The 25,358-nt window shown below is 61.4% G+C and overlaps 9 protein-coding genes across 9 annotated transcripts; 5 read left to right on the forward strand and 4 right to left on the reverse strand.

Moving 5' to 3' along the window:
* BXZ73DRAFT_15318 (chaperonin Cpn60/TCP-1 family) lies at nucleotides 1-790 on the forward strand (the record flags this gene model as incomplete). The annotated part of the gene is made up of 3 exons (XM_048017510.1): nucleotides 1-36; nucleotides 87-595; nucleotides 647-790. Coding segments are annotated over 3 exons (689 nt in total), but the record flags the coding sequence as incomplete, so codon positions are not given.
* Nucleotides 791-1,895: 1,105 nt separating this feature from the next.
* On the forward strand, nucleotides 1,896-2,496 carry BXZ73DRAFT_82892 (uncharacterized protein; the record flags this gene model as incomplete). Its single annotated transcript, XM_048023806.1, has 4 exons — nucleotides 1,896-1,950; nucleotides 2,014-2,171; nucleotides 2,230-2,394; nucleotides 2,452-2,496. 4 exons carry the CDS (start codon nucleotides 1,896-1,898, stop codon nucleotides 2,494-2,496), a joined length of 423 nt encoding a protein of 140 aa, XP_047871327.1.
* A 660-nt stretch (nucleotides 2,497-3,156) lies between these two features.
* On the forward strand, nucleotides 3,157-4,063 carry BXZ73DRAFT_108133 (thioredoxin-like protein; the record flags this gene model as incomplete). Its single annotated transcript, XM_048017081.1, has 7 exons — nucleotides 3,157-3,198; nucleotides 3,252-3,386; nucleotides 3,457-3,477; nucleotides 3,535-3,564; nucleotides 3,636-3,788; nucleotides 3,890-3,958; nucleotides 4,010-4,063. The coding sequence occupies 7 exons, from the start codon at nucleotides 3,157-3,159 to the stop codon at nucleotides 4,061-4,063; spliced, it is 504 nt and encodes a 167-aa protein (XP_047871328.1).
* A 533-nt stretch (nucleotides 4,064-4,596) lies between these two features.
* BXZ73DRAFT_108134 (Dus-domain-containing protein) lies at nucleotides 4,597-6,571 on the reverse strand (the record flags this gene model as incomplete). Its single annotated transcript, XM_048017082.1, has 9 exons — nucleotides 4,597-4,632; nucleotides 4,691-4,821; nucleotides 4,878-5,064; nucleotides 5,196-5,672; nucleotides 5,723-5,883; nucleotides 5,937-6,195; nucleotides 6,251-6,280; nucleotides 6,335-6,370; nucleotides 6,461-6,571. 9 exons carry the CDS (start codon nucleotides 6,569-6,571, stop codon nucleotides 4,597-4,599), a joined length of 1,428 nt encoding a protein of 475 aa, XP_047871329.1.
* Nucleotides 6,572-7,724: 1,153 nt separating this feature from the next.
* Nucleotides 7,725-10,037, forward strand: BXZ73DRAFT_108135 (uncharacterized protein; the record flags this gene model as incomplete). Its single annotated transcript, XM_048017083.1, has 19 exons — nucleotides 7,725-7,780; nucleotides 7,839-7,920; nucleotides 7,980-7,993; nucleotides 8,055-8,153; nucleotides 8,214-8,307; nucleotides 8,369-8,394; nucleotides 8,454-8,479; nucleotides 8,528-8,562; nucleotides 8,624-8,648; nucleotides 8,707-8,718; nucleotides 8,784-8,799; nucleotides 8,850-8,892; nucleotides 8,943-9,046; nucleotides 9,225-9,252; nucleotides 9,323-9,380; nucleotides 9,457-9,481; nucleotides 9,619-9,736; nucleotides 9,810-9,869; nucleotides 9,942-10,037. 19 exons carry the CDS (start codon nucleotides 7,725-7,727, stop codon nucleotides 10,035-10,037), a joined length of 1,017 nt encoding a protein of 338 aa, XP_047871330.1.
* Nucleotides 10,038-11,632: 1,595 nt separating this feature from the next.
* Nucleotides 11,633-13,716, forward strand: BXZ73DRAFT_108136 (cytochrome P450; the record flags this gene model as incomplete). Its single annotated transcript, XM_048017084.1, has 10 exons — nucleotides 11,633-11,722; nucleotides 11,789-11,893; nucleotides 11,945-12,073; nucleotides 12,133-12,295; nucleotides 12,364-12,447; nucleotides 12,503-12,599; nucleotides 12,654-12,780; nucleotides 12,846-13,134; nucleotides 13,192-13,441; nucleotides 13,500-13,716. 10 exons carry the CDS (start codon nucleotides 11,633-11,635, stop codon nucleotides 13,714-13,716), a joined length of 1,551 nt encoding a protein of 516 aa, XP_047871331.1.
* Nucleotides 13,717-14,453: 737 nt separating this feature from the next.
* BXZ73DRAFT_108137 (uncharacterized protein) lies at nucleotides 14,454-14,880 on the reverse strand (the record flags this gene model as incomplete). The annotated part of the gene is made up of 2 exons (XM_048017085.1): nucleotides 14,454-14,701; nucleotides 14,760-14,880. 2 exons carry the CDS (start codon nucleotides 14,878-14,880, stop codon nucleotides 14,454-14,456), a joined length of 369 nt encoding a protein of 122 aa, XP_047871332.1.
* Nucleotides 14,881-16,343: 1,463 nt separating this feature from the next.
* On the reverse strand, nucleotides 16,344-18,312 carry BXZ73DRAFT_108138 (uncharacterized protein; the record flags this gene model as incomplete). Its single annotated transcript, XM_048017086.1, has 5 exons — nucleotides 16,344-16,594; nucleotides 16,662-16,911; nucleotides 17,625-17,686; nucleotides 17,754-18,044; nucleotides 18,123-18,312. 5 exons carry the CDS (start codon nucleotides 18,310-18,312, stop codon nucleotides 16,344-16,346), a joined length of 1,044 nt encoding a protein of 347 aa, XP_047871333.1.
* Nucleotides 18,313-19,496: 1,184 nt separating this feature from the next.
* BXZ73DRAFT_82898 (uncharacterized protein) lies at nucleotides 19,497-22,515 on the reverse strand (the record flags this gene model as incomplete). The annotated part of the gene is made up of 9 exons (XM_048023807.1): nucleotides 19,497-19,592; nucleotides 19,641-20,305; nucleotides 20,546-20,668; nucleotides 20,734-20,900; nucleotides 21,281-21,355; nucleotides 21,399-21,531; nucleotides 21,640-21,861; nucleotides 21,984-21,992; nucleotides 22,380-22,515. The coding sequence occupies 9 exons, from the start codon at nucleotides 22,513-22,515 to the stop codon at nucleotides 19,497-19,499; spliced, it is 1,626 nt and encodes a 541-aa protein (XP_047871334.1).
* Between the last annotated feature and the right edge of the window lie 2,843 nt (nucleotides 22,516-25,358).

Consider the following 25,358-nt stretch of genomic DNA (forward strand, 5'->3'; position numbering starts at 1 on the left):
AGCCGGACCTCGTCATCACCGAAAAGGGCGTCTCAGGTGCGCAACGTCCCGCCGTCTTGCTTCCCCCGCCGCTCACGCGCGCGCAGACTATGCCCAGCACTTCCTTTACAAGGCGAACGTGACCGCACTCCGCCGGGTGCGCAAAATGGACAACAACCGGATCGCGCGCGCGGTCGGCGCGACGATCGTAAACCGCGTCGAGGACCTTCGCCCGTCCGACGTCGGGACCAAGTGCGGGCTGTTCTCGGTCGAAAAGATCGGGGATGAGTACTTCACCTTCCTCACGCAGTGCAAGGAGCCGCAAGCATGCACGGTGCTCCTCAGGGGGCCGTCCAAGGACGTGCTGAACGAGATCGACCGGAATCTCGCGGACGCGATGTCCGTCGCGCGCAACGTCTTCTTCGACCCTACGCTCGCACCAGGCGGCGGCGCGACGGAGATGGCGATCTCGGTCGGGCTCCAGCAAAAGGCGCGGAGCGTGACGGGCGTCGAGGGCTGGCCGTTCCGCGCCGTCGCGGACGCGATGGAGGTCATCCCGCGCACGCTCGTCCAGAACTCGGGTGGGAACGCGATCCGCGTGCTCACCGAGCTCCGGGTGCGTCCTCTCCGCTCTCCTCTCCTATCCGTTCTCTGACGTCGCGCGCAGGCAAAGCACGCCAACGGGGAGCACTCGTGGGGCATCAACGGCGAAACGGGCAAGGTGGCGGACATGAAGACGTACGGCCTGTACGAGTCTGCGAGCGTCAAGGTGCAGACGCTCAAGACCGCGATCGAGGCCGCGCGAGTGCTGCTCCGCGTCGACGACGTTGTCAAGGCCACGCGCAAGGACAGGGAGCAGGGCGGCGGCGGCGGCGGTGGAGGCGGTGGGGCGCCCCCCGAGGAAATGATGGAGGGGTAGCGCGCGAGGTGACGCCGGCAGTCTCGAGCAATCTAATCACTTGTAATATGACGTTCAATCGCACTCATGCGCATCTCCTTCAGACAGACCTAAGTTACCATCGTCTTTGCCCATGAAACCCGAAGCGACGGTTTGATGTGCGCGCGCTGTCTCTCACCGTTGTGTCCGACGTGACTCGGAGCACACGGAGTAAAGGCTGTAGCTGTGTTAAGACCAATTTGAAGTAAGCATTGTTGGTTCCTAGTGTCCCGGTGTACGCCCTCATCCGAGGCACTACCAGTATGCTTAGTCATGTATACTACGTTCCCACGCATTGTACAGTACTATGCCGCCGTATCGTCCTAGATCGATATCCAATCTATCATCCTATCCACCATCGTCGTCCTATCCGACACCCTGTCCGTCATCCGGCGTCCTTTCGCCTCTACGGCTCTCTTCGTCCACTGCTCGATTCTTCACAAGCATGCATTCGTTCCTTCAAAAGTTTCATAAGTGGTTGACCCTCACAGAATATATGTCGACCTACTGCCATTCTCTATGGAATTTGTCGTTGATCTTTGCTTTGTTCAATCTTAGGCCTCATGGCCCAATGATCCAGACCCTGCATATCATTCCCAACGTCCCCAGTCATGCATGACACTTCGCATCCTAGGACCATGGCTGTGCCGTCACGTTCAAGGCACCCATATACGCTGTGCCATTCAACGGCCTTCTTCGGACAAGCCATCTGTCCTTCCCCATCAGCGCCGACAATTCTTGCGGACCCGAAACTCAAAAATATATACGTCCACGCAGGCGAGAGCGCACCGCCAGCGTCGATAGAAGGATGCTTTCGTACGTGTACTCGGGCGGAGTCATCAGCCCGAGACGAACGTGGTCTCATGGATGGAGACGTGGGGGGAGGTGGAGCATAAAAGCTCTGGCTTGCTCGCCGTGGACTTCACTGCTCCGCCCTCCCAGAGCCCGCGGTTCAATCCCTCCTTCACCTCGCTCCAAGATGTTCTCCCGTTCGCTCAGCTCCGTCGCCCTCCTCGCGGTCGCCGCTCTTCACGGTGAGCACCCTGCTCGAGCTGATCACCTCCGAACGAGCCCGGCTGACCCCCACCCATCTCCAGCGAACGCCCAGGCAGCGGCAGACTGCTCGCGCAACTACACCGTCGTCGCGGGGGACACCTGCGACGCCATCTGCCAGAAGGAAAACGTGTCGAGCTTCCAACTCGCGAACGTGAACCCGGTCATCGACTCGACCTGCCAGAACCTCTTCCCCGACGAGGTGTGCTGCTCCTCCCGCTGCTGTTAGTTCTCGAGCTCACGCCGACAACACCTCGCAGGAGCTGTGCCTCGGCGTCGTTGGCCAAGACTGCACGCTCACCCATACTGTCGTCACGGACGAGACGTGCGTGAGCATCGCGGCGGCGACGGGGACGACCGTCGAGCTCATTTTGGAGAACAACCCGAACGTGAACAGCGTCTGTTCGAACATTCGTAGCGGCGAGGTACTTTCTGTCGCTGGCCTGTGGACCGCCTAGTTCATTGCTCACTTTCACTTCTAGGTTCTCTGCGTTGCGGCCACCGTGGTCGTGTCGACGTCGACTTAGTTCACGCCGCACGGGACGTGTGCAAATGGTTCGACGACTGTGTCGATGTAATAGTAGCCCCTCAGAGTAACCGCGCTCCGGATCGGCGCACGTCTGCCATGACCGGCGTCCGACTCAGCATGGTCCAGCGGTGCGAGGCCGGATCTGCCGAGAGCCCCGCCTCTCGCCCATAAATTCATGCCAGAACCCCTAAGTACCTTCGTAGTGCTAAGTACGAACTTTACTTGGCTCCGAGGCGGGATGCGTGGGGTCCACGAAAGCTTTGGCACCCCTGCAGAATTGTTCGGGATGCGTTGCTGGCGAACTTGCGCGTCGATGCGGTAGCCTCTGGCAGTCACGTCTGCTTGACGATATCATCGCGACCGGGTCAAGGGGAGACAACATCTCAGCCGTATCACCTAATGAAGTCCGTTGTTGCCTCGATATTTGCGTTAGGCGTTACGCTCAGCCTGAGCTCAGAGCCCGAGAGGCACGGCTGCGAGTCTCGGCCCACATGCGCGGCTCTTAAGGACGCCCGGCTTTTTTGACTGATCCGCTGGGTGCGCTGATTATCGACGTGTAGGGCGATCAAATCCACGCAGATAATATAACCCGACGAAGTCCTCCCTACAAACCACCCCGTTCTCCAGCCTTAGAAGCTTAATCGCCACCACATACACTATGGTCAGCGAATCCAAGAAGATCATCCTCTACGCAGGAATGGTGCTGTACCGTCTCCTAACCTCTCCACACAACCACGTTGACTCCGCCCTCAGAGCGACTCCTCGCACTTTTCGCAGCGCATCCACCTCGCTCTCGAGCATGCCCACGCAGACTACACGATCTGCAAGGTCGACGTCCGCCCCCCGCGCGAGCCGTGGTACGCCGCGCGGATCAACCGCCTCGGGAAGGTCCGCGCGCTCGTTCTCCCCCACCGTCCCCCGTCCCGCGCTGACCTCCCCGCCGCTCGCGCCCCCCCAGATCCCGGCGATCGCATACGACGTCCCCGCCGACTGAGACCCGCGCGACCCGCCCGCGGGCACGCTCATCCTCCCCGAGTCGCACGCGATCCTCGAGTTCCTCGCGGACGTCCTCCCCGCCGCACGCATTCTCCCGCCCACGTCCGAGCTCGCGTCCAAGCTCGCGGCGCGCGCTTCGAGGCCGGCTTCGCGGACGGGTTCCGGAGCACGTTCCTGGGCGCGCTCCCGCGCGCGCTCCTCGCGGAGTCCGCGAGCGTGCAGGAGGACCTGCCCGGGACCGGCTGGGTCGCGGGCGGGTGGCGGATGGCGGAGATGGTGGCGGGGCTGCACGTGGTGCGCGCGGTGTGGCTGCTCGAGAGGGACGTGGGGCGGTACCCGGAGGAGGAGGGGAGGAAAGCGTGGGAGCCTGGGAGGAGCTGATGGGCGACGACGAGTACAAGAGGGTGAGGGTGTGCGTGCAGGAGATCGCGGCGCACCCGACGTTCATGGCGCCTTTTACTGAGGTTTGTGCCTCGTGTGCGCGCGCGGGATGCTGATTGCTGATCGCGATGCAGGCTTATAACGCTGCGGTCTGGAGCAATCACCCTCTCCTCCAGCGCGACCAGTAGATGTAGATGGGTGAGTGGCCGAAGTCCCAAGGTTTCTCGGACTGTAGCGCTCATCATGTACAATCGTTCTTATTCCACCCAATCACAACAACACTCACCTGTAGCGTCCGCTTTGAACACCTGTCGACATCGTGGCCGTCTCCTAAGTTAGCGATCAGCACCCACGCAGACATGAGGCACCTGCGCGCACAATACTTGTTCCGCTGCTTCTTCTCGCCGCTTCGGAGAGCGTCACTCCATCTCTGACGGCCTCCTGCGCATGGGCAATGCAGAACACGAAAGAATCGACCGTCAGTCTTCCCACCTCGGGTGGTCCTTTGGAACACAAGGTCTACACTGTCCAGAGCCTGTTCGTCGTCGTCCTCTTCGCGGGCGAAGTGCCAGGCACACGGCCCTGTCGGCGAACACTTGGGCTCCAGGTGCGAAGACCAGAGTCGCGAGAACTGATACACGCGTAGCCGAGTTCTCCAAGTTCTTGTTCATGCGGCACTCGAGGAAGACGCAGGAGTAGAGGCCAGATGCCCAGGCCACGCTCAAAGTAGCGTCAGATCCGGGTCCTTGTCACAGATCTTCACTCAAATATCCATCTGCCATCGCCGCGCCTGCTCCGCCCGTGCCCAACTTCACCCTCTTCGCCTCTACCTCCCCGTCTTCTCCCGCCTCCTCCGCACGCTCCTTTCTTCCCGCGCCCGCATCCCCCTCTTCATCCGGAACATGCCGCTTCGCGCCCCGCGCCACCTGCGGCTCGCACGCCGGATCTGTTTCGAGCGTGAGCAGCGCGCGACTGGATCGCAGCGAACGGCCTTTAACGTACCGACCACGACGGCAACCCCGCTCTTCTGGCTCGCCGGCGCGGGCTTGGACAATGCGGGCTCTTCAGGCAGGGGCCGGATGTACGGCTGCACGAGCCAGTGGGGGAGGACGGGGAAGCCGGTCGCGGGATCGAGGCGCGCGAGCTCCTCGAGTGGCTTGTCCTTCGCGCCCGCGGCCTCGATGTCTGCCTGCCGAACGGCGAAAGGGCGTCAGCCGAGGCTCACAGAGAGAGAGGGGGGAGAAGAAGCGATCCAGAGTCTCCCCCTTCGGAGAAGCCCCCAGATCGGAGACGCGCAAACTCGAGACAAGAAGCACTCACGTCCAGCCGCGCGTCGAGCTCCCGGACGATCTCCTCGTACCGCTCGAACGCGCCGTCCCAGGTGCGCTCGTCCTTCTCCGCGCGCACGCGGCCCATCCACTCCCTCAGGTCCGTGTGCTTCGCGAGCGCCGTCCGGAGGAGCTTGAAGAGGTGGCCCTTGACCGCGCTCGGCGCCGTGGGCGTCTTCTGCTCGCGGACGATCGTGAGGTACTCTGAGGCTAGGGTGGTGCTGCGCGGGTGGAGGCCGGTGAGGTATTTCGCCATGGGTGAGGGAGTAGTGGAGGTAGAGGCAGAGGGTTGGGCGGGAGTGAAGATGGTAGGGTTGTAGAGGTTACCCTCGGCGGACATGACAGCGTCCGCGCCCGTCGCAGCGAGGCACCTCTCGACGTCCCCGTGGAAGAGCATGTTCCCGTTCGCGACGACGGGTACGGAGACCGCGTTCTTCACCGCCCGGATCTTCTCCCAGTCCGCGACGCCCTTTTACGCCGAAGATGAGAAAAACCTACGCAACGAAGGCGCAAACTCACAGATCTGTGGCCCCGTTGTTCGCGCGTGCGACCGTGACAAGTGAGCATTTGCGCGCCGGCGTGCTCGAGCATCTTCGCGTATGCGACCGTCTTCTCGATCGTTGGGAACACCCGGAACTTGGCAGTGACGGGGATGGACAGGTTCTTGTGCAAGATGCTGACTGGCCTCCGCAGTTGAGAGGTGCGTCCGCAACGAGAGAAGGAAGTGACTCACTGAGGTCGTGAATGAGATCCCACTCGTCTTGCAAGAACGACCCATAATGACCCTTCTTCGCGATGTCTTGCGGGCACCCGAGGTTGATGTCAACCGCATCGCAGTACGGTTCCAGTGCCTTGGCGGAGGTGAGGAGGTAGTCGGGGTTGTTGGCGCAGAACTGGATAATGAGCGGCCTGTCTTCGGGTCCGCCTTCTTCTCCTTGCACGGTGTTGAACTGGACTTCGCGGTAGTTTTTGTGCTTTGCGTCGGCGAACATCTGCGCAGGGATATACTCGGCGTTCATCGCGCATACAGGAGCCCGTGGAACGTACCTTGGCGTTGATCATGGGCGTGTACACCAACTATCCAGAACGGCTTCAGCACGCGTCGTAAGCGCGAAACGTTGAGAGACGCACCTGGGCGCCGTACCTCCTGGAGAGTTTCCTCCATGCCTGCGGGAAAGGTCGGTGAGATATAGCGCAGCACGCGAAAAGGAGGAGACGGAGGCGGGAGGCGGGGAGGCGGGTGAAGAGGAGACGTACGAGCTCGCTCTGGTCGACCATGGGCGCAACAATGAACTTGGGGCTGCCGAGAACGGTTTCGAAGAACTCGTACCCGGCAATTTTTCTCGATTCTCCCGTGAGTCCCGGCATTATGCTATGTACAATGGGACGGAGTGGTGAGGTGAGGGCTCGCTGGACGAGCTGGCGGAGGGACGCTATCTTGTTCGATCAGAGGGGGTTGTGTGGTCGAGGATATGAGGGAGGTGTTTTCCAGTGCAAGCCGGGGTCTACGGTCGAGAGAGCGGAGGAGGTGGACGGGAGTAGGCAGTGGACGACTCGCTCGAGCCTGACCAGATTTTCGATGCGAGAGCCACACCAGAAAAGGAAGTTCGGCCGAGTCTTCTCACGCCCCTCACGCGATGACCAGGCGTTCTTCTGCCACCGCGGGCCACGCGCTACGCCGTCCACCTATTTCCCTTGACAACATGTTCCCGTACGTTCATTTCGTTTGCGAAAGTGCGAGCATTCATCAATCCACCCGCCCAATTGAGAGGGGACTCGAGTAGCTACTGACACACATGCCAGGATTTTACTGCAGGCCTCCTCCCGCAAGTGACTCGCATCCGTCTTCCGGTGTGTTCGTCGCTGAGCTGACGGAGATGCGTAAGTAAGTGGCGACCGTGGCACCAAAGCCTACCGATCCGTGCCTGGGGGCTGGGACAGAGCTGCGACCACGCCACGGCTCGCGGAGATGACACGCCCACTCGGCGACACAGGCTTGGAGGACAGCTGAACGCGTCGCGCAGGGAGCACGGGGCGTGGCGCGTCTCGTCCTCGTCCTCGAGACGTAGCGCGCGGGTTTAACCATATCCGCCGCGATGTTCATTTCCTCGAGCGCGAGGACACCTTCATTCCGCTGCGTGTGCATGTGCAGGAGGAACGTCGGCTCGGCTGAATGGTGGGAGCACCTAGGCGGATATCCGGATACGAGGTATGTCGAGCCTCGAGGTGTGTGGACTCGTTCGTCGAACTCGGCGCGCGGGGCAAGGATAGGCGCGCGACCGTGGCAGACCCGCAAAAGGCTAGATGAGAGCCATATCCGGAGAAACGCAGGCGCGCGCGCGCAGTCTTCTCACAGACGTCAACGATCTTCATCTATCGTCCGCCGGTCGAGCAGGCGAGACAACTCGAGCCCAATGTCCGCCCAAACCGCCTGGATCCTCCCCGCCCTCTCCCTCCCTCCGACGCCCGCGCGGCGCTCGCCCCGCTCCTCTCCTCCCCACCCGCCCGGACGCGATGTGCCATGGCCGTCCAAGACACCGTCGGTGCTATCCTCATCGGTGCTCTAGTTTCGGCCATGTGAGCCCACCCTCCACTCCATGTACCCAGCCCAGTTTCGAACTCGCCCCGCGTCCAGATTGTCCGGAGGGGTGACAACACAAGCCCTCATCTACTGCAGACTGTACGGACGCGACGACTTCCGTCAAAACACCCTCATCGTGAGCCCTGCTTTCACCCCCACCCTCTCCTCCGGACCTGACTATATGCACGCGAAAAGGTCTCCACCCTGTGGTACGCAAGTCTCGCTCTTGTCCTGCATTGCTCCCACACAAATGTCCCCTGCTCGCTCTAGGCTGCTCGACTGCCTCCACCTCGCGATGGCGTTCGCCTCTGTCTGGATATACCTCATCCAACATTGGGGAAGCAGCACCATCCACGATTACATCCCATGGTCCGTCTCCATCTCCCGTTCTGCATTCACGCGCCCATGCCGTCCTCCCCCGCCTTCTAGGACCATTGCAGTAAGTTCGCCGCTCTTCCTCCTTTTCCTGCGTGCCTCGTCTGACCTCCCATCGCCGCCCGCAAAGCTTACAGTCGCGATCACCGTGAGTCCAAGAGCGTTTTATTTTCCCCGCCTCGTTTTTAATTCAAACGCCCCGCGCCCAGGCTATTGTGACTCTCATATCACATTGGTGAGCGCTCTTCGGACGCAATCCGAACCTCGTCCATTCACGCTCATCCCCTTCCGCAGCTTTTTTGCACACCGCGTCTATATCTGTACGTCCTTCCCTCTCGCCACAGAAGCGAGGCCTGATTTTGCCGCAGTGAGCGGTTGCTCGTGGCTGTTAACGGCCCCCATAGTGAGTCTCTTCGTACCAACTATTCGCCCGCGCGCTCATTAAAGGCCCCCGTGATTTTAAGATTCTTCTCGCTGGCGGCCGTCTCGGTACGTCACTAATACTACCGCACTCGGGTAAACGCTCAATCGGAGAAATTCCTCACAGCCGCTGCCCTTGGTACGTGCTTGATTGGTTGCCCGCTGTCATGTCAAACATGGTTGCTCACCCTATCTGGTGCCTAGTATCAACATTCGAGATGTTAGTCCCTTGGCGTGGTCGCATGATCAGGGCTGATACATGGCCTCCAGGATCACGCTACAGAGCTATGAGCAGTTTGTCGATCAAGTCGGTGTGAGTGGCACATGCATCATCGTTCGTAGCGTGAAACTGACTGTTCGCAGTGGGTTTTCACAATGGGCCTCTCGCTGTCTACTGCGACAGACGTCTTCATTACCGTAACCTTAATCACCCTCCTGCAACGCAGCCGGACGGGCTTTTCTACCGTGTACGTTCTCCGTGACTTTTGTCGAACTGTGATTACTAAGGCGCTCGGCAGTACTGACCACTTAATCGACGTCGTGACATTATATACCGTTGAGACAGGTCTACTTACAAGGTTCGCCTTCTCACCTCCGCCTTATCTGCATCCCGGACTGATCGGAGTGATGCATGTGTCTTTGCAGTGTTACCACCGCTGTCTCCCTCGTCTGCGTACGTACTTGCGCACCCCACGCTCACATGGCGCCTGCTCACCTAGTTTGTCGGACGGTCGAACATACAGTGGCTCTCCATGCCCCGGAATCTAATATTCCTTGCCCTCCACTTCTCGATCTCGAAACGTACGTCCGTTCCTTCTCCGCCGTGATAGACCACGCCCCAGCACGTCTGTCCCTCTCACTAACGTCATCCCGACAGTCTACGCCACCTCCACACTCGCAACGTGAGTCTCTGATGACCCGCTCTCGCACCAGGGGGCCACTGGCGACGTGCGCATGTGCACTCAACCATCGCCATCACGCCCTCCCCGTCACGTCACTGTCAGACGCACTTGCTGATGCCCACGCGCACGCTCGACAGGCTGAACGCGCGAAAGTCGCTCCGCCGACGCACGCGGCAGGCGCACCAACACGTCCTCCCCGTCATCTCCTCGCTCCACGAGAGCCAGACGCGTCAGGGCGCGCACGTCGACGACCTTGTGCGTCTCGTCTCCCTCCCCCTCTTCCCTGTTTCGTTGGGCTGATCGATCGACTCGTGCCCGCGTTCCTCAGCGCGATAACCTGAAGACGACGTCCGAGGACGGCCGCACCCCCGCGCCCGTGCGCATCCGGGTGAGCGCCTTCGTGCCCACGTCCACGTCTGCCATAGCCCGAGCGCTCGCGCATGCTCACTCTCACGCGCAGACGTTTTCCCGCACGCTGATGGACGGCAAGCCGGACGCGGACGCGGACGCGCTCGAGCTCCCGCGGACGCTGGACACCGCGCGGCTGTCGGTGTAGGTAGCTCTGCTCGGGATGCTTGGAGCCGGACTCTGGTCTGTTGGACTTTAGTACACATGCGCTCACACGAGTCGGACCGCCGTCACCCCCACATACACACAATCGTTTGTAGCATCCCGTTGTAAATTTGATCTCGCTTCACGTCGGCGAATTGCGTGCTTGTCGTAGAGCCCCGCTCTGGTGGGAGGAGCTCATGGCGCCGCGCGTGCGGGTACGAAGGTACGCGGTATGCCCGACGGCTCTCGGATGTGCCGGGAGCGCTCCGACGGGGATGCCACTCGAGGTGGGTGAAGGCGGTGCGAGCCCGCTGCGTCGGTGGACTCGGGCCCATTATGGTTCGTATGTACAGGAGGCTTCGGCTGAGGTGCACGGATGGGGCTAGTAGTAGATGCGCGGTATGACGATGTGTTGGTATCGCGGCTTGAGTTGATTGATTGGTTGAAGATTAGATTAGATGCGGCCCCGTCGGGTGCTACGGGCCTCCGTGTTTCCCCGACTTGAACTCCGTCGACGCAGTGACCATGCGCTTGTCAAGGCTCTTCTCGCCTTCAACCCCGGGCCCACTTTAACCCCAGAAGGTCAGGTGGTCGCGCCTGCTGGTGGGTTCGTCTCGACTTGTGTATGCCCCTCCGATGATTTGCACTCATTGCGACGCGTCTGCACAGGTGAACGCGCTGCCGTTCGCCCTTCCAAGCCCTCGTAATCATGAATTGGTTTGCGCCGGGCTATCGATATCCCCTCCGGAGCGCCCTCGCCTCCCCTAGACGTTCGTGTAAGTGATCGCGCGACCTGTGTCCCAGAGGTCCTCTTGGGTGCTCGTCCTCTTGACTCTTGAGCCATGATGCTTGAAAATAAGATTTGCTAGCTCGGCCCACCGCCATAGCTATGACGTCGCGAGGCCGTACTCTGTGGGGAGAGCAGTGCCGTTGCAGTAGGGAAGGGGCGAGTCCGCGAAAAGCGGATAACCGTCAGCGTCGTACCGTACGGTGCGTATGACTAGGGTACATCCTCATCTTCACGCTCGGTCGCTGACTCCTGGGCCTGAGGCGTCGAGGCCTGATCCCCCGGTTTGGCAATTCTTTAGCCGCAGAAGCACTGCAAGAGCGGATCCTCGCGTTCTGCGACCATGGGCGTCACGACACGCCTTCGGCCGAACGCGGCGTGGGATTGGGCATCAGCGCTTCATATCCGCGCGCCCTTCTTTCGCGCGACGGCTGCTTCTTCGCTGGCCATTCGGGCTCGTCATTTCCCTCCGAACGCATTGCACGCCCGCGAGTGATGCGAGCCGCGCGGCCGGGCCTCGCGGACGCGCAGTCTCATGCTCGTCGATGTGCGCTGCACGGACGCCCGCTTTGGGAGATGCGAATTCAAACGAAGGACGTCGCGTTTGTCAGCGAGAAGGTTTGGATTCGGGTACGTTCGTTCGCCCGCGTCCTTGTGACTTGCCTGATCGGGCGCTGAGAGAGATAGGCTCGTTTGGGATGCCGTGTTGCGAGGTGAGGGTCGAGTATAAAGCGGGGAGAGAGCATGACAGAGGACGTCGCACCTCTCTTGCCTAGCAGTTCTTACCAGCCAAAGTCCTCAACTTCGCCACCATGGACGCTCTAAATTCTCAATCTGTGCTGTACACCTTCTCCGTCGCAGCCGTGATTGCGCTCGTCGCGCTGAAATGGCTGTCCGATCCGGTGGGCGCTCTAGTGATTATCGCTTGTCGCAGAGAACCAGCTAACCGTCGTTTCTGTCTAGCTGAGAGGGATCCCAACCGTCGGCGGGTCGTCGCTCCCGGACTATCCTACTTCTCCGCTCTGCGTTTCCTCCACGATGGGAAGATCGTGTTAGCTGAGGGATACCAGAAGGTGCCCTACACTTCCCGTCGTCATCGTCTTTCACCGACAAACTTTCAACAGTACTATGGTCGCCCCTTCAAGGTGGCCACCCCCGACAGGTGGGCGGTCATCGTCAGCGGCCCCGAGATGACGGAAGACCTCCGAACGCGCCCGGACGACGAGATGTCTTTCTTGGAGACCGCCGAAGATGTGGGTTCCAGGCCGCGCGAATGTACGACACCCGAACGCTGACAGAGGCGCCTTTGCAGAACTTGCATACGCACGCGACCATCGGGCGCCAGTGGATCGACGATCCGTACCAGTTCGACCTCGTGCGCGGGAAGCTCACGCGCTCGCTGCCCGCGATCGTTCCAGACGTTGTACAGGAGATCTCTTTGGTCGTTCCGCAGTTCATCCCCGCCAAGGGCGACGGTACGCGATTTCCTTCGATGCCATCGCCTTCGTTTCTGACGTTTGCTTTGGCTCTCGCGTCCTGGCAGAGTGGGCGGCCGTGACGATGTTCCCGACGGCGCAGAAGATCGTCGCGCGGCTCAGCAACCGCGTCTTCGTCGGGACGCCGTTGTGTACGTACGCACTAGCTTGTGGGATGAGGTTCTGGTGGCTCATTGGCTCGTTCAGGTCGCAACGAAGAGTTCCTGGATCTCACCATCCAGTTCGTGCGGGAGGTACTTCAGCACCGGGCCCACATGAAGAAGTTCCCGTTCTTCTTGAAACCGTGAGCCTCACACAACAGAAGGCCGCCGGCGCTGCACAACTGATGCGTCCACAGACTGGCGGGGCTCCGATCGGGCCGCGTGAAAGCCATAGTAGAGCGAGCGGTCACTCTGCTCGCTCCCATCGTGGAGCAACGGATGGCTGAGCTCCAGGAACACGGCGCCGACTGGGACGACAAGCCCGTACGCCCGTTCTCTCTTCTCCTCCGCGTCACGCAATCTGACCCTCGCGCCGTCGCCCCGCGCAGAACGACATGCTCACTTGGATCCTCGAGGAGTCCATCCCACGCCGCACGCCCCTGGCGGAGATCGTCCAGCGCGTGCTCATGCTCAACTTCGTCGCGACGAACACGACCTCGCAGAGCGCCACCCACGCGCTCTTCCACCTCGCCGCGGACCCCGCGCTGCTCGCCCCGCTCCGGGCGGAGGCCGCCGCCGCGGTGGCCGCGCACGGCTGGACGAAGGCGGGCCTCGGCCGCCTCTGGAGGCTCGACAGCCTCATGCGCGAGTCGCAGCGGACGAACGGGGTCTCCCTCTGTGCGTCTCTCGGCTGCGGCGTCGGCGGGTCGTACTGACGCGGGCCGTGCTGCTTAGTGTCGGTGATGCGCAAGGCGCTGAAGGACCTCACGCTGCGGGACGGCACGTCCGTCCCGCGCGGGACGCTCGTCGCCGTGCCCGCGCTCGCGACGCACCTCGACGCCGCGGTGAACGGCGCGGGCGCGGACGCGTTCGAGCCGTTCCGGTGGGCGGAGATGCGGGGGGAGGACGCGGGCGAAGGCGTGAAGCACCAGTTCGTGAACACGTCCCCGCTGTACATCCCGTTCGGACACGGGCGGCACGCGTGGTGAGCTGCAGGTTCTCGGACGACGCACTGGCGACGAGAGCTGACTCCGGACCCGCAGCCCGGGGAGGTTCTTCGCGGCGACGCAGATGAAGGCGCTGCTCGCGCACTTGATCGTCCACTACGACATGGAGATTGTCGGTGGGGGCGGGCGGCCCGCGAACGAGTACTTTGCGGAGTTCGTCATGCCCGACGGCACCGCGCAGATCAGGTTCCGCGAGCGGCGGGATGTTCCGGCGGGAGTCGATCCTGACTTCGTGACGGACAATGCGTTCTAAGTATTTAGAGGGCTATAGCTACTCCGTTTTTACCGGATATTAACAGTACAGCAGGATTATTATAAGCTGACCTCGGGAGCGCGGGAAAGAGCTCGGGGAGAGGGCATCCCTCTTGCTCTGTGCGCCGACAGTACTGCCAGGTGGACGGACCGAGTTGGAGCGTTTCTCCGGAGCCGGCATTCAATCGGATGGTAGTCAATAGGGACGTTACATCAAAGCAGTTTTAGTACAGACGTTACAGATCTAAACGGCGTGTTAGTGCATGCAAGAAGAACGCGTCTCGCCTGTGTCGGCGTTTTCCCCGACATGCCCGAAGTCTGCCCAGTTCTCGATTGTGACTACGTACCGCCTTCTGACAATCTGAACGTAACTCTAGTGCAAGATTTCTGGGTCCATCCCGCGGTGGTAGTGATGCTTTAAATTTGGAGTCACCGACGTGGAGACGGCCGACTAGTGCGGCTTTGATGAATTACCCCCGGGGCTGCGCTGAGCAGCTGTATATATGTATATCGCCGACAGATGCGTCGGTGTGATCATGCATCATGTCTAGACATGCACTGATATCACTGGATCCGCCCTCACTCGGCGAGACAGCTCTATTGGAAGCCCCAATCCGGCAATCCACGACGCACGCGGAGAGTGGACCTAGACGGCGCTGCAATGAGAGTGTCATATTGGCAAGGAAAGTTTACATATCGTCCTCGACGACGCAGAGCCATACGAAGAAGACAGATAGATTATACGTCGTATGCCTTTCCGCAGGTGCCCGCGATCCCCTCCGCAGCCTCCCGAGCACGCTTCGCGTGCTCCCTGTACCTCCACACCGCCCAGCAGACGACTGCAGCCACGAGGAGCGTGACAGCGACGGCGAGGAGGACCTGTGGCACGGCGACGCACATCGTCGCGCCCGCGGCCTGCAGAACCGAAAACGCGCCGCACGTCGCGCCGCCGTAGACGGCGGATTGGACACCGGCGGCGAGGCTGCCTGTACACGGTGTTAGACGGCGAAACGAGTCGATGAGCGTCGTGAGCGGAACGCGCACCTGCGGCGACGCCGGAGCTGGTGAAGCCGACCGCAATGAGCGTGGCGGCGGCGGAGCCGACGACGGCGAGGGCGGCCCCGACGATGGATAGGGCCCTTGCTGCGATACGTAGCCACTTCATTGGGAGTGGGGGCAGGTTACTAGTGAGGGATGTGGCACAGGCTTGAGGGCGCGGGGATGTTATATGCAGACGGCGGGCGGAAGGAGGGAATGCGAGTACCGCGGAGCGTCGAGAAGGCTGCCTGTGGTATATCGCGCGGGGACGGAAACCGAAGAGCCATCGCCTGTTCCATTCCGATCGAAGAGGTTTCCTGAGTGAGAAGCGTGAGCTGCTCGCCTGCCCAGAGTACGTACGGCGTCATCGCCGAGAACCGGACCCGTGGGCTGTGCCGCAGGTGGGCACATATACAGCAGTCACCTTTCCCTCCGTTCTCCATCCCCCTCGAACGCCTGGCGTGCCATGATGGGAAGCCACTTGTTCCATTGCGCGCGCACGGACACCGGGATGAAATTTGACCTCCGTCTTGCGAGCACTTACCCACGGAGAGCGCGCTTGCACTCACATATGCAGGAATCGACGTCGCACTCGCGATGGCGAGGATGCCGAACCCGCCGAGTCTGACGGAGCGTAGTCGCTGGCCTCCAGCTAGTCCGGCTATGTACGGCGGCACCACAGGCGGTCTCTTTGCTGCACCCCAGTCCGCGGAGCGTGCCGGGCGCCGCCCACGTCGACGTCCTGAAGGGGCACGGGGAGGATGCGGGGGAGGACCGGTTGCAACGTCGTTGAACGTTGCAAACGCTCGTGTCGTTGTCTAATCTAATCTAATCGGCTACCAGTGTCGAGTCAGTTTGGCGCCTGATGTACAATGCTTGACTAGCGACTTCCTCTGCTTCTCCCCCTTCGACCTCTCGTTCTAACACTTCCACACCCCGCCGGTCTTCTGAACCAACGTTCTTCTGTCCCAGCTCCAGCGGCGCATAACGACGAGCGCCGAACTCGGTGGAACGTCTGATGGCTTTGGGTGAGTGACCCGAGCCGATGTTCGAACTTCAGCGCTGCTCATAGACAGCACCTTTGCCAATATCGGACGACTCTGCAGCCGCGCCTGAGCGGATCACGGAACAGAAGGTCGAGCGCATGCGCGTCTTCGGCTCTCGCTAGAGGCGGGTACGGTCTCCAGATTCTCTTTCAGTACTTGAACGCAAACTGGCTCACTTCCACGGCTCTTGCCCGATATATTCAAAGTCTTCCCAAGCGCGACTGTGAGTACCTCACGATTACCGCCTTCTGACAATCTGAACTCTGGCGCATAATTTATGGGCCCATCCCATGGTGGTGTTGAAGCTTTGAAGTTTGGGTAGAGACAGCCGACGAGTGCAGCTGCGCATACCACGCGAAAGATACATTGGTGTGATCACGTCGAAACATGCACACTGCAGGGTGCCAAGTACTGGATCCGCCCGCACGAGGCGAAGCGGCTCTACTACATGCACAAACCCTAGTAATACTCCAAGTACCAAGCCGGCAATCCCATGCGGCGCATTGCGCACACGCATCAAGGACGACCGAAAAATCCAAATAGGCTACACGTGGGTCATTTCGGGGGTGCCGCTGGCCCTCTCCGCAGCCTTCCGAGCGCGCCGCCTCGCACGCCGCCTATACCCCGCCACTGCGTAGCCAAGTCCGACCGAAATCACGAGCCCGACACCCACAGGGATGAGGACTTGGGCTAGTGCGGTGCACATGCCAGTCGCGCCCGCGGACTGCAGGGCGGAGAAGACGCCGCACGTCGCGCCGCCGTAGAAGAAGGCTTGGATGCCGGCGGCCGCGCTGCCTGCACACGGTGCGCGGACGGTCAGAGGGCGGGATGGGTCGGTGAGCGTCGTGAGCGGAACGCGTACCTGCGGCGATGCCGGCGGTCGTGAAGCCGAGTGCGGGGAGTACGGCGGCGGTGAGGCCGACGACGGCGAGGGTGGCACCGGCGAACAAGAGCACCTTCGCTGCGATGCGGAGCCAACTTCCCATGTTGAGAGAGTGGTCGGAGGCGGGGAGAGGTGGCTGGGGAGAGGGGGTCGGGGGTGAGGCGGGGATGTTATATGCGCCTCGACAGACGGAGGGAATGCGGGTGCTGCAGCGCGTCGAGAAGCGTGCCTGCGGTAGATCACGTGAGGATGGAAGTCGAAGAGGGATCGCCTGGGATCCTTTAGAGGCGCGAGCAGTGAGAGGCGCGGGCTGCCTGAGTGTGCACGCTTGTCCACAGTACGTACGCCGTTCTCGTCGAGAACCGGGCGGACGTCGGAGGTGAGCGCATATAGCCACCTTTTCGTCCGTCTTCCATCCCCCTCGAACGCCTGACGGCAGAAAAAAGCACTGCAGATCGCTCCCAGCCGCACCGACATCCCTGCAAGTGCTCCCCGCACAGAGCCCGTTTGCGTGCACACGTGCACAAATCGTGGCCGCGTATATAGTGTAAGACGGGCGTTATGCCAAAAGAGACTTGCGATGCGAATCCTATTTTGAGTTCGTTTGCGTGAATGGTACATTCTCCAGGCGTTTTCGTTGTACGGTCGATTGAAAAAATACAACATGAGGGCACCCATATGTTACTCCCCATCACCTCTGTTCCTCCTGCGACGGGCGCGCCACTTGCATTCACATTCGCAATCGTCGCTGCACTCACAGGCATCGCAGGGGCAGATGTGTTCCCCGCCCTCGTCGCCGCCGGGACCCCCCTCCTCCCTGCCCTCGTCTGGCGTTCCGCTTCCGCTTGCGAGGAGCGAACTTCCGGCGATGGCAGACCCCGACGCGGCGACGACACTGCCGAGCGAAGGAGCGACGATCGTCGCTCCAACCGACTGAAGCACAGAGAACAGGCCCCCGGTGGTCGCCCCGTAGACCGCGGACTGGATCCCGGCCGCGATGCTGCCTGCGAAAAGGGACGGCGTTAACGGTCGTCGACGCGACGGACGGAGGGAGGCTGGCGCGGCGCGCACCTCCGACGACGCCGGTAGAGGCGAATCCGATCGCTGGAAGCGCGATGGCCGCGCCTGCGATGGCCAAAGTGGGGACAGCGATGAGGATGGCGGCGCCACCGGCGATGCGCCTGAGGGTTTTGGTTCCGTCGTTGTCTTCGTCGTCGACGGCGTTCGGATGAGGAGGCTCGGCGGCGGGGCGAGGGCAGGTGCAGGGGCGCGGTGGCCCTGGGCTCTTGCCCTTGCGAGACGAGCTTGGCTCTTTTTCCGAGGACGGAACACCCTGGGGGGTGTATGGGGGAGGAGGGCCGTCTGCGGGAAGCATGCTACATGAGTGGGCTGCCGAGCGGTGCCAAGCTATGGATTGCCACAGCAGAACGAGGCACCCACCTGTTACGGCCATGATGAACAAGTGGACGAAGATGAGCTGAAGGCGGACCTTCGTGGAGGGTGTAGGGATCCCGAGTGCTGAGTCTGAGGCTCCCAGTGTGACCGCCTTACCAGCGAGTTTTGGAGGCGTGCTGCGGTAGCCCTTGGATTGAGTTTTGACATCGCTGCCGTAAAAAGCGCCAGACTCCATCTGAACGCCGAGAAATAGCAGAGCACCAAAGGAAAACTGAGACCATAGTACATCCCGACGGAGGACCAGGTGCTGAGCGGCGTCCTCCCCATCACCCGCGTGTCGGGGCTCGGGGGTAACGCTCTGCGTCCACCACGCGGCGCAGCTCCTCCCTCTTGAACGCGTCCTCGACCTCGCTCATCCTATTCAAGGACCTCTTGCCTCCGTCTGCGGTGCCTCTCGCCTGGACCGCGATGCACGTCCTCCCCGCGTACGGGGAGCTCAACGGGTACTAGTACACGACTGCTAGCAAGCAGGCCGGCCCGACGTCAAACATGCAGGGAACGCGGATGGCGGCCAACGTAGATGTCGGCCGCGCGCGTTGTTCTTTACGGTACCGCGGTCCGCGTTCTTGGCTTGAAGCGGATGGATGCGTGTCGAGGAGGAGGCTTGGGCTTGAATATTTGAATCATGACCGTGCTGTCGTGCTCCCGTGGATCACGTTTCCATTCCCACGAGACCTGAAACATTAAGCGCTTACCCTTGACGTGTCACTTGTCCTCCGACCATGATCTCAGCTCGGCCTTCGCCGTTCTATGTGCAGCTAACAACCGGCATGTAAGATCCAGCAAGATGGTGGGCGGCGCATCCGTGCGGTCGTCATGGCCACCAACTTGACAAAGAAAACAAGGCGGGATGAAGATGAGAAGTCCGGGGTGACGAAAAATAATACGCAGCGCGACATATCGGTGCTACTGTCCGATATCCAGTGTTCTGCATTGCTTCCCTACCATCTTGTTTTCACCCCATGCTCTCACAGACCCACAGACCGATATCACAAGGTGTCCACCTACGACGTGAGGGATGCGCGACATGTACGTCTATCTCCATCTCGGTGTTACCATTTTAAGGCCTTACGCCGTTTTTACCGAAATTTCTCTCTTCCGCACTATCTGTAACGCAGATCGTCTCCGAGGTCAGTTGCCCTTGTTGTCAACCAGTTTGGCTGCTCATCGGTCAGCTCCACGCCGACTTCGGAAGTATTTGTGAAATGACTGGTTCAAGAACAGTCGGGAAGTAAGTTCCGTTGCATACCGCCCTTTACCCCAACGCTGATGCATAGATCGTACCGTGGCATACTTTCCTGACCTTCCGCTAGACGTCGTCCAAATCAACATCGAACTGTGTTTGTTATCCGCATCATCTCACTGGGAGCGTGTCGCGATATACCATCCATTACGCCGCTCCTCGCCGGGGTCGCTGCGCAGGTAGTAATTCAGTACCCTCCAACAAACCCGTATCTGAGCTTAGGCGGTGAGAGACTACAAGCGCATCACACGAACGCGCACCCTGCCCGTGGTCCTGCGCTTCCGCCTCACCATCAACACCGACGGAACGTGAAACGCTCTCTGGGAATTCCTCCACGCCCGCTTCCGCCGCTCGCTCGCGACCTGCCACGCCGCCACCGTCCTCCTTGGGGGATCCCTCTCCCCAGGCCCCGTCCCCCTCCAGCCGCTCGCCACCGCGCTCCCCGCGCTCGCGCGCCTCCACCTCGACTCCGCCGCCGCGCTCGAACTCCGCGCGCTCGTCGACAGCCTCACCCTCGCCGGCGGCGGCCGGCCGCGCCCCGCGCTCACCGCACTCCGCCTCGGGCTGTCGCTCGCGTGCCGCTGCAGCGCGTACGGGCTCCCGCACGACGCCGCGCGCCCGTGCGCGTTCGACGCGGCGGTGGCGGACGCGTGCCAGAGCCTCCGGCACCTCCGGCTCGACGTCCCCGCGCCGCTCGTGCTGGTGACCAAGCTGCCCGCGAGCGTCGATCTTGGTCTCATGCTGTTCTGAACCTGTGTTGCAGCATCCGAATCAGACCCGCGCTCAAGCGAGTGGCCGCCTCGACGCCCCTGCCAGAGTGTCACGCTCGTGAACCAAACGGATCGGTAACGCGACACGGTCGGGGAGACGAGGTCGAACGAAGGTGCGAGGAATAAGGTCTGGTATTTGTTTCCTGGCGCCTTGACTTGCACCCAGTGTGCGAGTTCATATACGCAGTCATAAGTGCATAGCATAATCGTGGTGTGTCATAGTCCGATTCAGGGGATTTGTGGCTTGGGTGGACGAAGGAAGAGGGTGAGGGCAGATTGGATTACATACGGAATGCGCGGGAAAGAGGGCGGGGGCGGAAAAGAATGGCGCGAAGACGTGCACGTCGCACAGAGCCTCCTCTACCACCAGTACGACCACGCCAACAACAGAGCACCCGAGAGCACGAGGACGATCGGCAACAAGGGGGGGATTGTGGCTCCTATGGACTGCAAGATGGAAAAGGCGCCGCCCGTGGAGCCAGCGTAGAAGGCGGACTGGATCCCCGCGGCCGCGCTGCCTGCAACGTTCGAGAGATGAGCTCAGGGGCGTAGTCGCGAGCGGGAACGAGGGGAGGACGCGCACCTGCGAGGACACCGCCGCTCGTGAAGCCCAGTGCTGTTATCGCACTGGTTACGAGCCCGGCAAACGCGAGGGCCCCGCCGACAACTCTGGTGAAGAACCGTGCGGCCATCGGGTTGGGGTGTGGAGTGGTAGAGAGAGTGGCGGGTGAGGGAAGACCCACGGACGGCCTGGATATATGAGTGTATGCTCCAGAGGCGGCTGTAAGCGGTGAGTTGGAAGCGAGTCGATGCGAAAGTGTAGCTGCGGTAGATCACGTGAATGGGACGCTTCTCCGGAGATAGTGTTCCATCGGATGGTGATCAGGACATTGTATGTTGCCAGATAAAAGCAAACAGTGCTGAACGGCTTGCTACAGAGGCACGTTGCCTGCAATAGGAACGCGCCTCGCCCGTGTGAAGCCCTTCCCCGATATGCCCGAAGTATGCACGTCCTGAAGATATATAAACAGTTTCTGGGCCCAGTCCGCGCCATGATCATGTCTGAACGTACACTGATATTACTGGACCCTCTCTCGAGACCCAGATAGCCATCTCTACATCGCACGCACGTTGTGCCGGTTTGTGTGTCACGACCTCGACCGTATTCCTCCCCCACATCCAAACCCCTCGCCACCGACACCCATCTAGTCCGCACGTCACTGCGTGAGTTTCCACACGAGCACACACACGGCGCCCGCGATGATGGCCGGCACCATCACGGCCGGGTGTAGCATCGTCCCCACGGACTGGAAGAGCGAGAAGTACCCCATGGTGAAGGCGCCGTAGACGACGGACTGGATGCAGGCGGCGGCGAGGCTCCCTGTGCGGCGCGGGCGCCCATGAGTCGACCGAACGCGGTGGGGATGATATGATTATGAGCGGCGAGGACGGAGGGAAGCGCTGAGCTGCTGAGCCAGGAGACACGCACCTCCGACGACCCCGGCGGGCGTGAAGCCCACGAGGAAGATGATGGCGGCCAGGCCCCCGACCACGAGGAGCGTGATGCCGATCGCGAGGAGCGCGACCTTGAAGTCGGCCCAGGGGACACGGGCGAGGGCGGCGGCGAGGGCGTCGCGCACGGCGTGGGCCTTGGCAAGGAGCGCGTCGGTGGGGAAGCGGGAAAAGAGGGAGCGGATCGTGACGTCTGGATCTGAACGGCAACCGAGAGCGAGCCGCCTTCAACCCTGCAGTGAAACCTCTTGCAGACGGTTTGTTCCCCGATGCTGCTATATGTCGTCGCTTGGAGTGGAAAATCTGTATGGGTTCACTTACATAGAGAGTCTATGCCAACACATTTCGACGCAGATTACGACAACGCGGTGGTCGGTACTATGCAGCCTTCCGGTGTCCAACGCGGATCCCAAACCCACCCCTGGCATTCCCGATGTGACTGGACGGACTCGCCCCTCACTCCTCCCTGCAAGCCCATGCGATCCAGGTGACTAGTACCACGACCATCCACAGTTTTCGGCAGGACGTGGTGGACAGAGCCGCGGTCGCACCCCATGACTGAAGCAGAGAGAAAAGGCCTCGTGTATAGCCACCGTACAACCTGGACTGGATGAAGGCGGCGACGCTCCCTGTAGTGTGTGTGAGTTCTGGGGCCGCGCGTGCACAGGGGGAGCGGGCGTGATGTAGCCGGAGATGAAGGAAGCAGAGAGTGCGCACCTGCAACAATGCCTGCTTTGGTGAAGCCGAGGAATGAGAGTACGCCGGTGACTATTGCGGGAAGGAAGTCGGGGAAGAAGAGGGTACCGACGTGGACGGCAAGTGACAGGTACAACAGAGTTCCAAACAGTCCCATTCGGTCGGATGGAGGGATGCAGTGGACGAGGAGGCGTTCCGGTCGTGGCCAAGGAGAAGGAGGGTGCGGGGAGAGAGGAGGGCGGGTGGGTGCGGGGAGCAGCCTACTTATTTCCACGGGAAGCGCGCGAAGATCTATTGGTCGCTGGCAACACTCGGTAGTCTCGCTATTACGGTGCCAACTACAGACGCATAGAGCTTGCACGCCAGGAGCTAAGGGGAGAGGGAGAGGCGAAAACAGCATCGCTTGTTCCATTACGATACCATAGAAAGCCATACTAAAGATCACATCCAGTCTCAGGACGAGTATCAACGGGCTCTACGACGGACACAGCGACGCCAACGTTCGTCTCGCACTCCCCACGAAGAGCCCGCTTGCACGCGCACATACACGAGTCGGCGCACTCACAGCTTCCCTCGCACGCGCACGTCTCGAGACACTCCCTACGTGCCCTTTCCGTTCGCCGCCGCGCCCGAGTCGCCGGCGAGGACACCGAACCCGACCACTGCGGTGCCCGCGGCCGGCGCGACCACGGTTGCGCCTGTGGACTAGAGCGTGGCGAAGATCCCGTCCGTGAGGCCGGGCGGCGATGCTGCCTGCGAGGGACACGGTACGAGACAGACAGTGCGGGGGACACGACGCGAGATTTTGGTGGACTGTACGGGCACTTACCTGCGGCGACGCCACCGCTCGCGAAGCCGAGCACGGGGAGCGCGGCTGCCGCCGTAGCGCTTGAAGGTGCAGTGCTTGCGAGCCGGGCAGGTGCAGGGGATGGAGGGGCGTGTTCAGAACGTCGAATCGTGGTACCTGGATGCAGCGGGCAGCATGCGCACAAGCTAAGGATGGAGACAGCTGCTGGAGTCGCGAGTGAATTCAAAGTTGCAGAGCAGGGGGAACACGGCTGTTTCATGACGGACACGGTGTGTGCGAGCGCTTGAAGAGCATCCCAAGTCTTCAGCATAGAACTTGGTACGCTCGCTGCAGGAGAGAAGGAAGACAAGCAGAGGCGCCGCGAACGCGTGTCGCGCCGCTGCTGCGGTAGATCATGTGATTTGAACGTTCACGCCTCCGGCGATCGCCGGATCAAGCGTTCATGTGTTTGTGCGTGGAGATTTTACTCTACGCTCCGTTGTGGCCTCGACGTCTCGCGCGCGTATTCTTGTGGTTCGGGCGTACTCTCATAAACAGGGAGCTCGCCCGGCCGGGTACCTCTTTCTTCCGTGCCATCGGCCTCCCCCTTCTCGCTCTCTCCGCCCGTCTCCACTTTCCCCTACGGGCGTTTTTGCAAGGTAAGAGTCCAAGTCGTCACTCTATCCTGTACGTACTCATGACATGCAGATTTTTCCCTTCGAATCCGACACTCTACCTCTCCGATGGCATACACGTGAGTCAAATCATCCTCCCTACGTTTGAACGCACTTGACGCACGCAACCTGCTTGCACAACCTGCTGTTCCCTCGAGATTGCTGCCGCCGCCCGAGATTCTCTGGCTCATCCTCGAGCAGCTCTGGGTTTCCATGTCCTCCTATGAAGACATGGAGAAGTGTACCGCAGTCTACGTTGGACCTCCAAAGCCCTATCAAGTGTCGCTGTGCTGGTAGTCAGCGAATTAACACGGTTCTCCGTCAACCTGGGCGCACCCGATAGGGTTTTGGACGCACGGCTGTGGACTCTAGTGACGTATGACCACGCGCGTCTCGCCGTTGACCCCGGCGGCAGCCCACCCAAAGTCGCCCACGTCGGTCTCTACATCGACACCGTCGATGAATAGCACCGCATACGGGACGACCTCGCGTACCTTTCCCTCCGCCCGCCGCCGCCGCCTCTCGGCACCCCGGGAAACCCTGCTCGATATTCTCGGCAGCGAGCGACGCCCCGCGGCCAGCTCGCGCCTGTTGCCGCCGCGTTCCCTGCCCTCACCCACCTCCACCTCGATACCGCGGCGCTCTCGACGGACCACCAGCTCAACATCGAGGCGGACGCTACGCTTTCCCCTGCTCAGCCGGACGCGCCGCTCCCGTTCCCCTCGCTCGTCTCTCCGCGTGGGCGGGTGGTTCGCGTGCTGCCGCCGCGCGGGCCGGCGTCGACGACGCCCACGCCACCTCGGGGGGTGCCCCTCCTTCGACGGCCTCTGCGCGGTGTGCCCGCGCTGCGCGACGTCCGGCTTGACGCGCCGGGCTCGCGGTGCGCGGTGCGGCGGCTCCGGTCCCGCCGGGTGCGGAGCGGCTGACGGTCGCGGCGACGCCGTTCGAGGAGGCGGGCGGGGAGGACACGAGCACGCTCGCGGCGTATGACATGGCGTCTGCGGTGCGCGCGGGGAGCTTTTGCGCGCGACGGGGGCGGAGGGCGGTGGTGCTGAGTGGGACGGAGACGGTGTGCGGGTTTGAGAGGGCGAGGGAGGCCTGTGCGGAGCACGCCGGGGTAGCCGTTGAAGCGTTTAGAAGCGGGTCGCGGTGCAACGAGGACGTCAGGGAGTCGGTGCCATCGATGAGCGCATGCAGCATGAGTGGAATTATTTGAGCAACAGGTGCAAGAGGGACGCAGTATGGGGGCTACCGCAGCACCGGCGGCACATTTTCGCAATCGGAAACCTCAGGCTCAGCACAGCGCTAAACACTTACAGGGCCGCGCCGCCGCCGTTGTGTCTCCCGACGGGACTTACCCAGTTTGAATCGCATGCATCGCCATCTCTACCTGACCGTCATCGCGCCAATCGTATTCGCCCTTCTCAACAACGCTCCTCGTAAGACATACAAGATACCGAACCTTGACTCGCACCCAAAAGACCAAAATACACGCATAAATATGAATTCGCTCACACTTGTGCCCTGGTCTTCCTGTCG

This window comes from Epithele typhae (genome assembly GCF_022376455.1).
Source record: "Epithele typhae strain CBS 203.58 chromosome Unknown BXZ73scaffold_143, whole genome shotgun sequence".
Lineage (NCBI taxonomy): Eukaryota > Fungi > Basidiomycota > Agaricomycetes > Polyporales > Epitheliaceae > Epithele > Epithele typhae.